Consider the following 12,206-nt stretch of genomic DNA (forward strand, 5'->3'; position numbering starts at 1 on the left):
CACTACTTTCCTACTCCGCTGTTCTGATTGCATGAAGAGGAACCTGATTGCATTATTCATCTGTCGGCTTCATAAAAGATGTTTAAAACTCTTGAGGAGCCCGAGAGGTTTGGATGCAATTTTATTTCAGTGGGAAAAGAACTGTTCAGCTAACTAACCGCATCTGATCCCAGCAGCTGCGCAAGGGGGTTGCTACGCCGGACTGGCGAAGGCGGGGTGAGCGGTTGTGCTTCTTGAGCCATCTTTTTTTGTTGTCTGTTACCCTTTCTACCACCCTATGATATTAGACAATGTGAACACCCACTAAAGGCCAAACAGGGGCATATTTCCAAGCCGAGACTCTCAAAGGGTGACTGACGCCTGCCATCCAAAAGAGAAATCCTGCTTGTAAAAGAGAAAGAAAGAGAACTGGAGGAATCAAAGGCTGTGAGTTAAAAAAAAAAAAAGGAAATTTCAGAAAAAGAAATGTCCCCTTTCCAGAACAACACTAGTTGCACCGCTTAAACGGTAGGGTTGCCAACCTCTAGGTACTAGCTGGAGATCTCCTGCTATTACAACTGTTCTCCAGCCGATAGAGGTAAGTTCACCTGGAGAAAATGACCGCTTTGGCAATTGGACTCCATGGCATTGAGGTCCTTTCCCTCCCGAACCCTGCCCCCTCAGGCTCCACCCCAAAAACCTCTCGTTAGTGGCAAAGAGGGCCCTGGCAACACTATTGAACTTGGCTGTGGTGTAGAGCATTTGTTTTGCATGCAGAAGATCCCAGTTTCAAACCCCAGTATCTCCCGTTAAAAGATCAGGTAGCAGGTGATGTGAAAGATCACTGCCTGAGATTTTGGAGAGTTGCTGCCAGTCAGAGAAGGTCAGAAGCTTGTACATAGCAGGAGGTAAGCAAGAGGGGGGGTATGAGAAGAAGAGGGAGCAGACAGAGGGAAGAGCAGGGGAAACTGGGGCTGATGGAGGGGGAAGCAGGAGGGGGAAGAAGAGCTTCGGGGCAAGGAGGATGGGGCAGGCAGAAAGAGACAAAAGTGGGAAGTGGAGCCAGAAGGGGGAGGCTGAATCATAAACCAGAGGGGAGCAGCAGGGCATAGGGTTGCCAACCTCCAGGTGAGGCCTAGAGATCTCCCAAAATTACAATTGATCTCCAGACTACAGAGAAAATTGCTTCTTTGGAGGGCGGACTCTATGGCATTATATCCCAACCTTCTCCAAACTCCATCCTCTCCAGGCTCTACCTCAAATCTTCAGGAATGTCCCAATCTGGAGCAGGCAACCCTATAGGGAGGGGCAGTAAGAGTAAGTGAGTGAGCAGACGCAGGAGCCAAAGCAGGGTAAACCAAAGATGAAGGGGGAAGAGGAAGCAGGAGGTCCCTTTCTCATGGACCCTCTCTCATTTCCCATGGAATGTTATTTCCCAGCTCTTCCACCCAAAGAATTACAGCACAGGTTGCTGGTTGGCAGTGACAACGCATCACAAAGGTTCTACAAAGGAGTGAAGAATCTCCTAGAATTCTAGTATTTTCTAGCATGCCTGAAGAGGACAGCTGGACAGCTGAAGAACAGATATGGAAGGCAGAGAGCTGTCTAGTCATACCCACGACTGGACCAAAGAACAGGGACAGCACTGCAATGAATATTTCCAGTCAGCTTTTATATGCTCCTGCCTGTCCATTTTTCTGGGAGGCATCTTCGTTATCTTATTAAACAGGGCTGTATATTTCGTCTTGAAGCTCCTAGGTGTGAAACTTGGAATTAAGGTAAAAAACACTACTAGAAAAAACGTTTATGGGCAAATATCATAGGCACATGGAGACACTTAAGTAGTAAGTTGCAACTAAAACAATGAAATGGATTTGTACAACTATATGCCTTTTAAAAAAATGAAGGCAGGAGACATTGAGGGGAGCTTTGCCAAAGCAATATATTTGTGCAAATGCACCCATCTGAATTTGCTTGGATGAAGCTGAACAGCTTGGCAAATGATTGGCTCCCCGAAAAATTATTGACCAGACCGCTGGTCATGAGCTGAACCAGCTGCTAATCAAGCGTAAATGCTGAGAAAGTCCTTTTCGCATTGCATTGTACAAATGGTTGTTCTAAGTATATGAAAAGACGTTATGAGTTTACTTTGATAAGGTTGGCACATGATTTGTGAAGGCTAGCATGGTCTGAGGTCCTGAGTTAGGCCTTGCCATCTTATGTTCCTCTGAAATGGCTCTTCCTACTAATTTCTTGTGCTGCAGTCTATGGAACAGGATTTTATTTTATTCATCTGAAGTACGAAGCCTACCCATTACCCCAAGGCTCAAAATGGGTGGGATTTGGAACTCCATCACCAAAATCCTTTAAAAGGCCATCCCTTAAATGACCTAGGAGTATATATTTATTGACAGATGAATTGCACCCCCCTCCAAGTTCCATTAGTTCCATTTGATAGTGTAATAGAAATTAATTGGAATAACAATGGATGAACAAACACCATTAAGCTTGATGTTTTCATTCATTTCCCTGGTCACTGGCAGTCTGGTTTAGAGCTCTCAAGATGTTCAGAGGGAAGGGGAAAGAAGACTAAAGTATGAGAAGATATGAAACTGACATCAAAACTTTCCAGTCATCAGTATCAAATACATCCTGCAGCAGAAATCTGTCAAACATATCAGTTTTCTTTTTTCTGTGTTTCCAATTCTGCTCATTGTGAATGGTTTGGGGAGGGCTTCCTTGAACCTATACAACCAACTGTGACTCATCCCAAGTGCCCTCTTTTCCTTGAATAATTGTTTGAGGCCACCCCAAACTCTCCAGGTATTTCCCAACCTGGAGCTGGCAACCCTCCCTATGTGTGTGAGAGTTTGTTTGTGCATTTGCCCTAACCTGTTTAGCCCCAGGCTAGCCTGATCTCCTCAGATCTCAAAAGCTAAGCAGGGTTGGCCAATGGCAAGTATTTGGATGGGAGACCTTCAAGGAATACCAGGGTCGTGACGCGGAGGCAGGCAATGGCAAACCGCCCCTGAATGTCTCTTGCCTTGAAATCCCTACGGGGTCGCCATAAGTCAGCTGAGACTTGATGGCCAAAAAAAATAATAATAGCACAATGGGGTGACATGTTGGGGGAAGGGGCACTGAATGGCATTTTGCCCAGAGTTCTCAGAACCCTGAGCCACTCCAGCCCAAAACATATCCAACTTGGGTATTTAATCAGAGAGTTTCCGTCTAGACATTAGGAAGAATTTTCTAACAGTTCGAGTGGTTCCTCAGTGCAACAGACTTCCTCGAGAGGTAGTAAGCTCTCCTTCCCTGGAGGTTTTTAAGCAGAGGCTAGATGGCCATCTGTCAGCACTGCTGATTCTATGACCTTGGGAAGTTCATGAGAGGGAGGGCATCTTGGCCATCTTCTGGGCATGGAGTAGGGGTCACTGGGGTTGTGTGTGTGGGGGGAGATAGTTTTGAGTTTCCTGCATTGTGAAGGGGGTTGGACTAGATGACCCTGATGGTCCCTTCCAACTCTATGATTCTATCTACGACTCTAGGCCGTGTTGTTAGAATACAAGGTTAGGCTGAGAGCATGGGCAGGATGCACAGAGAGGAAAAGGAGTCTCTTACTGGGTTCTGACAATTCAAGGTAGCAATATATCCTATGACATTTTCAGGAATTTATTTCTCTTGCCTTAAGCAGATGGTTGCCTCAGCGCCCCGTTTGTGGGTTTTCTGGAAGAGACGCTTTCAGGACTGGGTGCAGATGATGCTGTCCGCTCAGACCTCTGTGGGACGTGTACTGGTGAGTAGCATAAGGAAAGGTTGAAGGAACTGGGTATGTTTAGCTTGAAGAGGAGAAGACGGAGAGGTGATATGATAACCACCTTCAAGTACCTGAAGGGCTGTCATATAGAGCAGGGTGCCGAGTTGTTTCTGTTGCTCCAGAAGGTTGGACCAGAACCTGCAGTTTGAAATTAAATCGAAAGAGTTTCCGGCTAAACAGTAGGAAGAATTTCTACAGAGCAGTTCCTCAGTGGAACAGGCTTCCTTGGGAGGTGGTAAGCTCTCCTTCCCTGGAGGTTTTTAAGCAGAGGCTAGACGGCCATCTGTCAGCAATGTTGATTCTATGACCTTTGGCAGATCATGAGAGGGAGGGCACCTTGGCCATCTTCTGGGCATGGAGTAGAGGTCACTGGGGGTGTGGGGGAAGTTAGTTTGGAATTTCCTGCATTGTGCAGGGGGTTGGACTAGATGACCCTATTGGTCCCTTCCAACTCTATGATTCTGTGATTCTATGATTCAGATGACATATAGCCCACATTTCTAATAAACTTAGGTCAAAGCAGTGAAAAAAAGGAGATTTTAATCATTTCAAAAACGAGTGTATCAATTAATTTACAAACAAGGTATGGCATTCAGCAAAGGTTGGCAACAGATAACATTCTTCCACTGCTGCAGTCCTAACTGAATGCCATAACTGAAAACATGGATTAGGAAACTTGGGTAAGCCATATATAGGCTTTTAAGCTAGGTTTTATATGATAATGTATAATTCTGTGAATCTACAATTTTAAATGTTTTACCCTTGAGTTACTTGATATTCTGGAAGTTTGAATTATTGCATTGATTCTATTTTTATTGGCCTTGGACTGTGTTAAATAAATTTGAATTTGAATGCCATACTGAGCAACTGAGGGAAAAAATGAAGAAATCAGGGTCGTGCAGGGATATTTCCTCTTTGATCACCCCCACCAACTGTTTCAGGGCTTCCTTTTGAATATACATGCCTTTTCCGCTTATATGCCAACATTCTCTACCACTCAAGGAAGAATTAAACCAGCTTACAATCACTTTTCCTTCCCTTCCCCACAACAGACACCCTGTGAGATAGGTGGGGCTGAGAGAGTTCTAAGAGAGCTGTGACTAGCCCAAGGTCACTCAGCTGGCTTCATGTATGTTTGAGTGGGGAATCAAACTCGGTTCTCCAGATCAGAGTCCACTGCTCCAAACCACTGCTCTTAACCACTACACAACGCTGGGCAAAACTCACAAGGAGAGCGAGGTGACCTCTGACGGTTGGAAAAGACATGCATAATCAAAAGGAAGCCCCGAAGCAGTCGGTGGGGGTGACCATAGGGAAATGTCCCTGCATAAAAGGTCTAAGAAACTGATCGAAGATTGGGGTGGGAGAGGAGCTCCTTGCCTGGAGTTCATTGGCTTGTGGAGCTGATAGGGAATGATGCTCCAAAGACATGATATGACAACTCTGAGGTTGTCGGTCAGTGACAGGGCATCTGCTTTGCACGCAGAAGGTCCCAACTTCAATCCCAGGCTTCTGCAATTTAAAAAGGTTCTGATAGTAGGAAATGTGAAAGACCTGAGACCCTGGAAAGCTGCTGCCAGAGTAGACAACACTGACCTTGATGGACCAATCCTATGGCTCAGTAAGGGCAACATTATGTGTTTGTGCTTTGCTTGGTCAATGAGGCTCAAACATGCCTTCAGTCCCACCCTATGCATCTCATGAATTCTGAGAGACCAAATTTATTTCTGAAATGTCATAAACTGACCATGTCATCGTAATGGACTTGCATCCTAGGCTGGTTCTCCTGGATCTCTGGGTCCCAAAAAGTGTACCTTCAACAATGGCTGGCCTTGCTGGTCACCATCTTCTTCATCCACAGAAGGACCTTCTGAAGAGAATCTCAGTGGGCAGGTTTGCATAAATGGAGAGGCACTGGAATTTGGCATCTGAGTGAGGAGACACAAAAGGAAAGACCCCAAAAGTTAGCTTATGCAGATATGAAAGCCACCATTTTGCTTCCTGTTCAGAGACAAATCCTAGGTCTACCTCTTGCTAAATTCCTCCCGATATGCTGAATATATCCTTAGCTCATACTGACCCCTTAGTCAATGAATGGCTGGACAATATCTTAGGTCAGCTCATCTGCCCACTAGTGTCCTGTTTTCATGGTTTGTTCAGCAAGGGCCAAGGCGCATAATCTAACCACTATGCGTAAGCCACCTTTGATCTGTAGCTCATTGGGAGATGTTGTTGCTGCAACTTGGGTGTTTTTCTTTCCCCCTCTGGGGGTGGAAAGTACCATCAAATTGCAGCTGGCGTTTGGCGACCCCATAGGGTTTTCAAGGCAAGAGCTTCAGAGGTTGTTTGCCATTGCCTGCCTCTGTGTAGCAACCCTGGACTTCCTTGTGTGGACTCTGGTCTAAGTATTAACCAGGGCTGACCCTGCTTAGCTACGCAGATCTGATGAGATGGTGCTAGCCTGGCCATCCCACAAATGGCCAAATAGAGTAGTCTGGAATGGCTTGAAGAAAATCGCTTGAATTGTGGAACTACTGCTCGAAGGAAGGTCAGCGTGCCACAACAGAAAGCCATTTTCAATTCAAGCTGCCTCCATGTGGAAACCAAAATGTGTACCGGTGCTCTTCATTTCTAGGGAACTTTTAAGGCAATAGTAAATGGGCATTGTATGACGTGACACAAAAGCAAAGGTTTTGAACCCCAGAACTAGTTGGAGTATCTGATACCAATTGCCTCTGTGAATTTCTGTTTTAGGTAATACTGGTTTTCCTGTTTAGTATTGGATCACTCATCATTTATTTTATCAACTGTTACAGGTAATTAAAACATAGATGTTTCTCCCAAAATTTTTGTTCATTTACTCCTTTTCTTGCTTTTTTGCTTGTTTAAAAATCCATTTCATGCAACTAGGCTTGTGTCATTTGTCAAATGACAATAAATATAGCTGATTACTATGCAGTTCAACTAACATACTTTTCAGAATTTCAAAAATTCATGTCATTTTATTATTCTACTATTCCATATTCAGAGCTTACGTGAATGAGGCTTTGTCTAGACAATATAAGCATCAAGGGGCTATTTCTCTTTGCATATGGGATAATAGTTCATTTACAACACTTACCATATACATTTACCAACATAGGAGTTCATCACAACAACTGTGTGATTGTTTCTCATGATCTTAATCATGTGGTTACTAGAATGTTTGAATTATAACCCTGGGGAAGGAAGATTTCAGGATCAGCTAGCCATTGCGGTCCAATTCCAAACTGTCTGACAAAATAGGGACTGTCTAGCCATCTGTTGTCTATGGTTCTCCATTCCTCCAGAACTCTGGGGAAAGTTTTCAATTTTTATATAAAAAAATCATTTATACCACACAGTGACTTGGATCTAGAATAGCATTTCCATGGGGAGGGGAGGGGCTGTGGCTCAGTGGTAGAGCATCTGTATGGCATGCAGAAGGTCCCAAGTTCAATCCCCGGCATCTCCAGTTAAAGGGACTAGGCAAGTAGGTGATGTGAAAGACCCCTGCCTGAGACCCTGGAGAGCCGCTGCCGATCTGAGTAGACAATACTGACTTTGATGGACCAGGGGTCTGATTCAGTAGAAGGCAGCTTCTTCATGTGTGTTTATGTGTTGTGGGCACCCGTTGAACACAATTTCCCCACTTCCCCTCACATTCCACAGGCAGGCATCTTTGTGCCTGCAGAAAAACTATTCTGGATCCAAGCCAATGTAGATTTGCAATAATCACACTCATGCTTAATACTCTGGCAAATATCATGCCACCAATCAGGCACATGCATCATTCTAGCCTTAGCATTAACTTGTAGATACATTGAGAAAGCAACTGCTGTATCTGTGTGATACATACTGTTGAAGCTTATCACACAGGTTCTCTCCACACACACACCCAAAAAAGTCAGGATAGAAAGCTTTTTTCAAGGAAACATTGAATTTTGCTTGGTTGAAAATAGAAACATTATTTTTAAAAGTACCAATCAAAATTACTTTGGCAGTTTCAATCTGTCATGCTGCACTTGTCAACACATCGGGGGGAAAATGTGGAAACTGTCAAGGGTGTCAAATGAAATTCAGAATTCAACTTACCAATGTGGTGGGAACGCGGTTTTACTCAAATACTTCCAGCACTGAATCACAGGATAGAAATCACACATATAAATAAATAATAAAATGTCTTCCATTAGTTTTACACCAGCTTGAACTAAGACTTTTTCAGTGCATAAAATGCCTTAATTCTTGAGAGGCTGGTTGGTGAAAAATACCAAGTCGGCCAGATGAAGCACATAATATACTTCAGTACTATTCATCTTAGTATTTAGCCCCTCCGTGTTATGAATCCCCATTAGGACTTCTTCCAAAATTCACATTACCTATATTTCTTCCCAGCCATGGGATTCCAAATTACCCAGTCTTGTTTTTGAAACAAAATTTATGAATTATAGGAAGACTTTTTTCCCCTTTTAAAAAAATCTTGCTTTTCCCCCTTCATGTCTTTGCCCCCATTCTCTACATTACTGATGTGTGTTTGCACTGATAGGACATTGCTATAAAGTAATCACACATACGGTTGTATTGAGATTGTTTCATTGTGAAGAAAAAGAGTTGGTTTTTATACCCCACATTTCTCTATCTTTAAGGAGTCTCAAAGCAGCTTACAATCACCTTCCCTTTTCCTCCCCACCTAGGGTTGCCAACCTCCAGGTACTAGCCAGAGATCTCCTGCTATTACAACTGATCTCCAGCCGATAGAGATCAGTTCACCTGGAGAAAATGGCTGCTTTGGCAATTGGACTCTATGGCATTGAAACCCCTCCCCAAACCCTGCCCTCCTCAGGCTCCGCCCCAAAAACCTCCTGCCTGTCGCAAAGAGGGGCCTGGCAACCCTATCCCCACAACAGGCACCTTGTGAGGTAGGAGAGGCTGAGAGAGTTCTGAGAGAACTGTGACTGGCCCAAGGTCACCCAGCAGGTGAGGAGTGGGGAATCGAACCCGGTTCACCAGATTAGAGTCTGCCATTCTTAACCACTACACTACGCTGGCTCACTGTTCAGAATGACTGCCTAAAACATGAAGGCACATCAAAAGTGCCTTTTTGTAATGTATTGTCAGTGTGCAAATACCATTCAGTAATGTCAAGGGGTCAAGAGACATAATAGAAAGACCTGAATGCTGCAGCAAACTGCACACTTTCCTGTTAATTTTAAAAATTCTCCTTGTTAAACTGGAATTTAAGATGCCCATGCTGGTGCCTCGTTTGACATATAAACATTGGCACATTTTCACACTGCATTTGTTTTAGGTGGGGTGTGTGGAAATGAAAACCACTTCAGCATGGAATGTGGACAATATTCAATGCAACCAACTTAAAATGACGTACTGGCTCAGTTCAGACACTGCAGAATACCAACGTTTTATTAAAGTAGGCTTACAGTGATGGTTTGAATGTGGGCCATCCCAATATACTTAGTGAGGGTCTGTCAAACCAGGATCTGAAAAACAATAATAACTGTGTGCCGTCAGGTCGCAACCAACTCATGGGCCATTTTTGCATGGTAATTAGCAGCGCGTTCCAGGCTGAATTGGCCCGCATATCTATATTTTTTATTTTGCACACTGAAACGTCATTCCAGAAGTGACTGCGAAGCCGGCGCATACCTGCTTCGCATTACTAAAGAGGCCATTTAATGGGACCTTTGGGGTTTGCCAGGAAGAATCTCCCTCAAGGAACCATGCAAAACAACAGAGGTGTATTAGCTATGCATATGCTAATGACTATGCAAACAGGAACAAAGGAGGAGGCGAGTGGGGGGAGTGGAACTTCTCCTTTTGCATTGGGACCGTGAAAAGGCATTTTTAAAGTCGCATTTTAAAAAAGAGCCTTGAGCAAGCATCAAAATTGACCATGCAAAAATGGCCATGGTGATCCCAGGACCATGGGGTTTTCAAGGCACAGGTGGTTTGGCATTGCCTTTCCTTGCATAGCAACCCCTGTCTTCCTTGGTGGTCTCCCATCTAAGTACTAATTTTGGCCAACTCTTCTTAGCTTCTGAGCTCTGGCAAGATCAGACTAGGCTGGCCTAAACCTGGATAGCAAGATGGCTATTCACATTTAATTTTAACTGTGGTTTCATGTGATGTCTCGGGGCAAACATTTTGGTTTAATCTTTGCTTGTTCTCTGTTTGCAGCCTCCTAGGCTACTAAGTGAGGGTTATGAAACAGTCTTTTTAAAGACAAGCCAAATTATCTGCAGATTTTATCATGTTTTCACAAACTAACCAGCATTAAAAACAAACCATAGTTTTGTGTCATCTCAACTGAGCTACAGCACCCATTTTTAATCAAAAAGATACAAAGGGGTTATTTATTTATTTAGAAGCATTATATCCCACTTTTCAGTCCAATCAGGGCCAACAACCCAAAACAGAGTAGTATAAAAACACACCATAAAACAGATGAAATTATTTTACATAGAAATCTCTTACTGCAAACTGATCTAACCACCTTCCTTCCTCTCCTTACAGTGCCATACAGTTCTGCCTCTCCTTCCAAGATAGGACGATTAATATTGACCTCTTCTTCAATGTATTCTTCCTTTTTTATTTTGGATTACGGGTAAGAGATTGCGGGTATCCCCCCTCCCCCCAAGATTGGGGTGGTTGCAAGGGTGGGGAGAAAATTAGAGAGCAGGATGTTCAATTTGGGAAGGAGGTATGAGGATTTTTTTGAGCATTTTTAGTCTGTCTATCTACCAGCTAGCTTTTGAAATGGATGGTTTGCTCCCATTATGCAAAAGGATGCTGCCATACAGTTTAAGAAAGATGATCAATTGGGATCCTATGTATGAACCTTCCTTTCCCCTTCCAATAGTGGGGAGACCCAAGAATAAAATATGTTTGGGATTACACGGTTTTCAAATCTTGAAATGAATCTGGTAGAACAAACACCAGGGCTACTAGCTGCTCACAGATAATCCTTGCTTTGTGCAATAGGAGGAATAAACAAACGTTACCGTATCATTTTAACAGTAACAGATATGTTTTGTTATTTTCTCATTTTCCATTTCTTAAGTGTAATGGTGTAATTGGTGTGGATAGATAGGTGTCAAACTACTAGTAAGATGGAAAATCGATGTTGTATAATCTGACTTTGAGTAGTTTCTCTAGTTCTTGGCAGCAAGTGACAAGTTGCAGTTTTGGGTTGAACTTAATTCCATTGTGGACTTCTTCACCATCACTCCGGTCTGTGTTTCCTTCTACTTGCAAAAGAACTGGCTTGGTGAGTGTGCTGGGTACATTTATGGTTGCCTAAGTTTATTGGGACTTATTATAAATCAAAATGTTTCTCCCACGTTGGATAAGAGTTATCAAGTTGTCAAATGCTAGTCGTGAAATACTCAAAGGTCACTTTGGATTGTCAAAACACTGAGATACATTCAGTGATTCCCTTCTGCTAAACAAGGAATCTTCTGTGGGAGGAAAGATTCCTTCCACTGGGGGAAGACTTTGTTCTCTAACAAAACTAGTCTTCTCTCCAATGGAAGATTTCCTCAGTTTGTGGAAAGCAACCATGGATTTTCAACACACTGTATCAAATGTTAAAAGTACAAAATAGGTAGCAGGTAACTCAATGAAAATGTTGACTCAGGTCTTCAGTAGAGATCAATAATGTAAATTCCATGCTAGGGATTATTAGGTAAAGGTTTGAAAATGGACAGTATTATAATGCCCTTGTGCAGGACCAAGGTTTAATCACATTTGGAATATAGCAAATGGATGTAGTTATTTCCATCTCAAAAAGAAAAAGAAAAAAAGGATATTGTCGAACTGGAAAAGATGCAGAAAGGAGAAACCAAAATATTCCAAAATATGGATCATTTTTCCTACAAGGAAAGGGAAGGAGAGAATTTGTGGGAAGGAAATATGATTTTTTTTAAAAGATGACTAAATGGCGACATGATCGAGGTTTACAACACTGGGGTTCATGAAAGGAGAGTCCCTTGAAGGTACCCTGAAAATTTGGGAGCTCTACCTCCAAAAATGTCCCCACAGGAGCTTCGGGGGAAAATATTCCCATAGACTATAATGGACCCGATTTTCTTTGGTAAACTTGGAAATAAAGCCAAAATACCCCTTTACCAGTATGGGTATTCAGATTATTCTAGGTTTACTGGGGGGGGCGGGGGGAAATCGGGCCCAATACACCCGAACCCAGAATTTACTGAATTTGTTCTGTTTTTTTTGCACAACCCTACTTCCTACCAACTCACCCTAGCCTGTAAGAGGGCCCTTGTAAGGTCTGAGTTCACCTGTCGAATCCCAATCACCAGACGTCCAGACAAGGTAGTCTAAGAAGCAGTTTATTTGGGAAGGATAAAGTGTAGAG

At 43.2% G+C, this 12,206-nt stretch overlaps 1 protein-coding gene across 1 annotated transcript in view; it reads left to right on the plus strand.

Moving 5' to 3' along the window:
- Positions 1-1,565: 1,565 nt before the first annotated feature.
- Positions 1,566-12,206, plus strand: part of KCNU1 (potassium calcium-activated channel subfamily U member 1) — a 102,336-nt gene continuing 91,695 nt past the window's right edge. The window contains exons 1-5 of the mRNA XM_056860894.1: positions 1,566-1,757; positions 3,674-3,775; positions 6,551-6,612; positions 10,346-10,436; positions 10,988-11,099. Of these exons, the coding sequence (XP_056716872.1) occupies positions 1,566-1,757; positions 3,674-3,775; positions 6,551-6,612; positions 10,346-10,436; positions 10,988-11,099 (559 nt within the window). The remainder of the gene's footprint in view (positions 1,758-3,673; positions 3,776-6,550; positions 6,613-10,345; positions 10,437-10,987; positions 11,100-12,206) is intronic.

The sequence above is a fragment of the Euleptes europaea genome, chromosome 14, assembly GCF_029931775.1.
Source record: "Euleptes europaea isolate rEulEur1 chromosome 14, rEulEur1.hap1, whole genome shotgun sequence".
Taxonomy (NCBI): Eukaryota; Metazoa; Chordata; class Lepidosauria; order Squamata; family Sphaerodactylidae; genus Euleptes; species Euleptes europaea.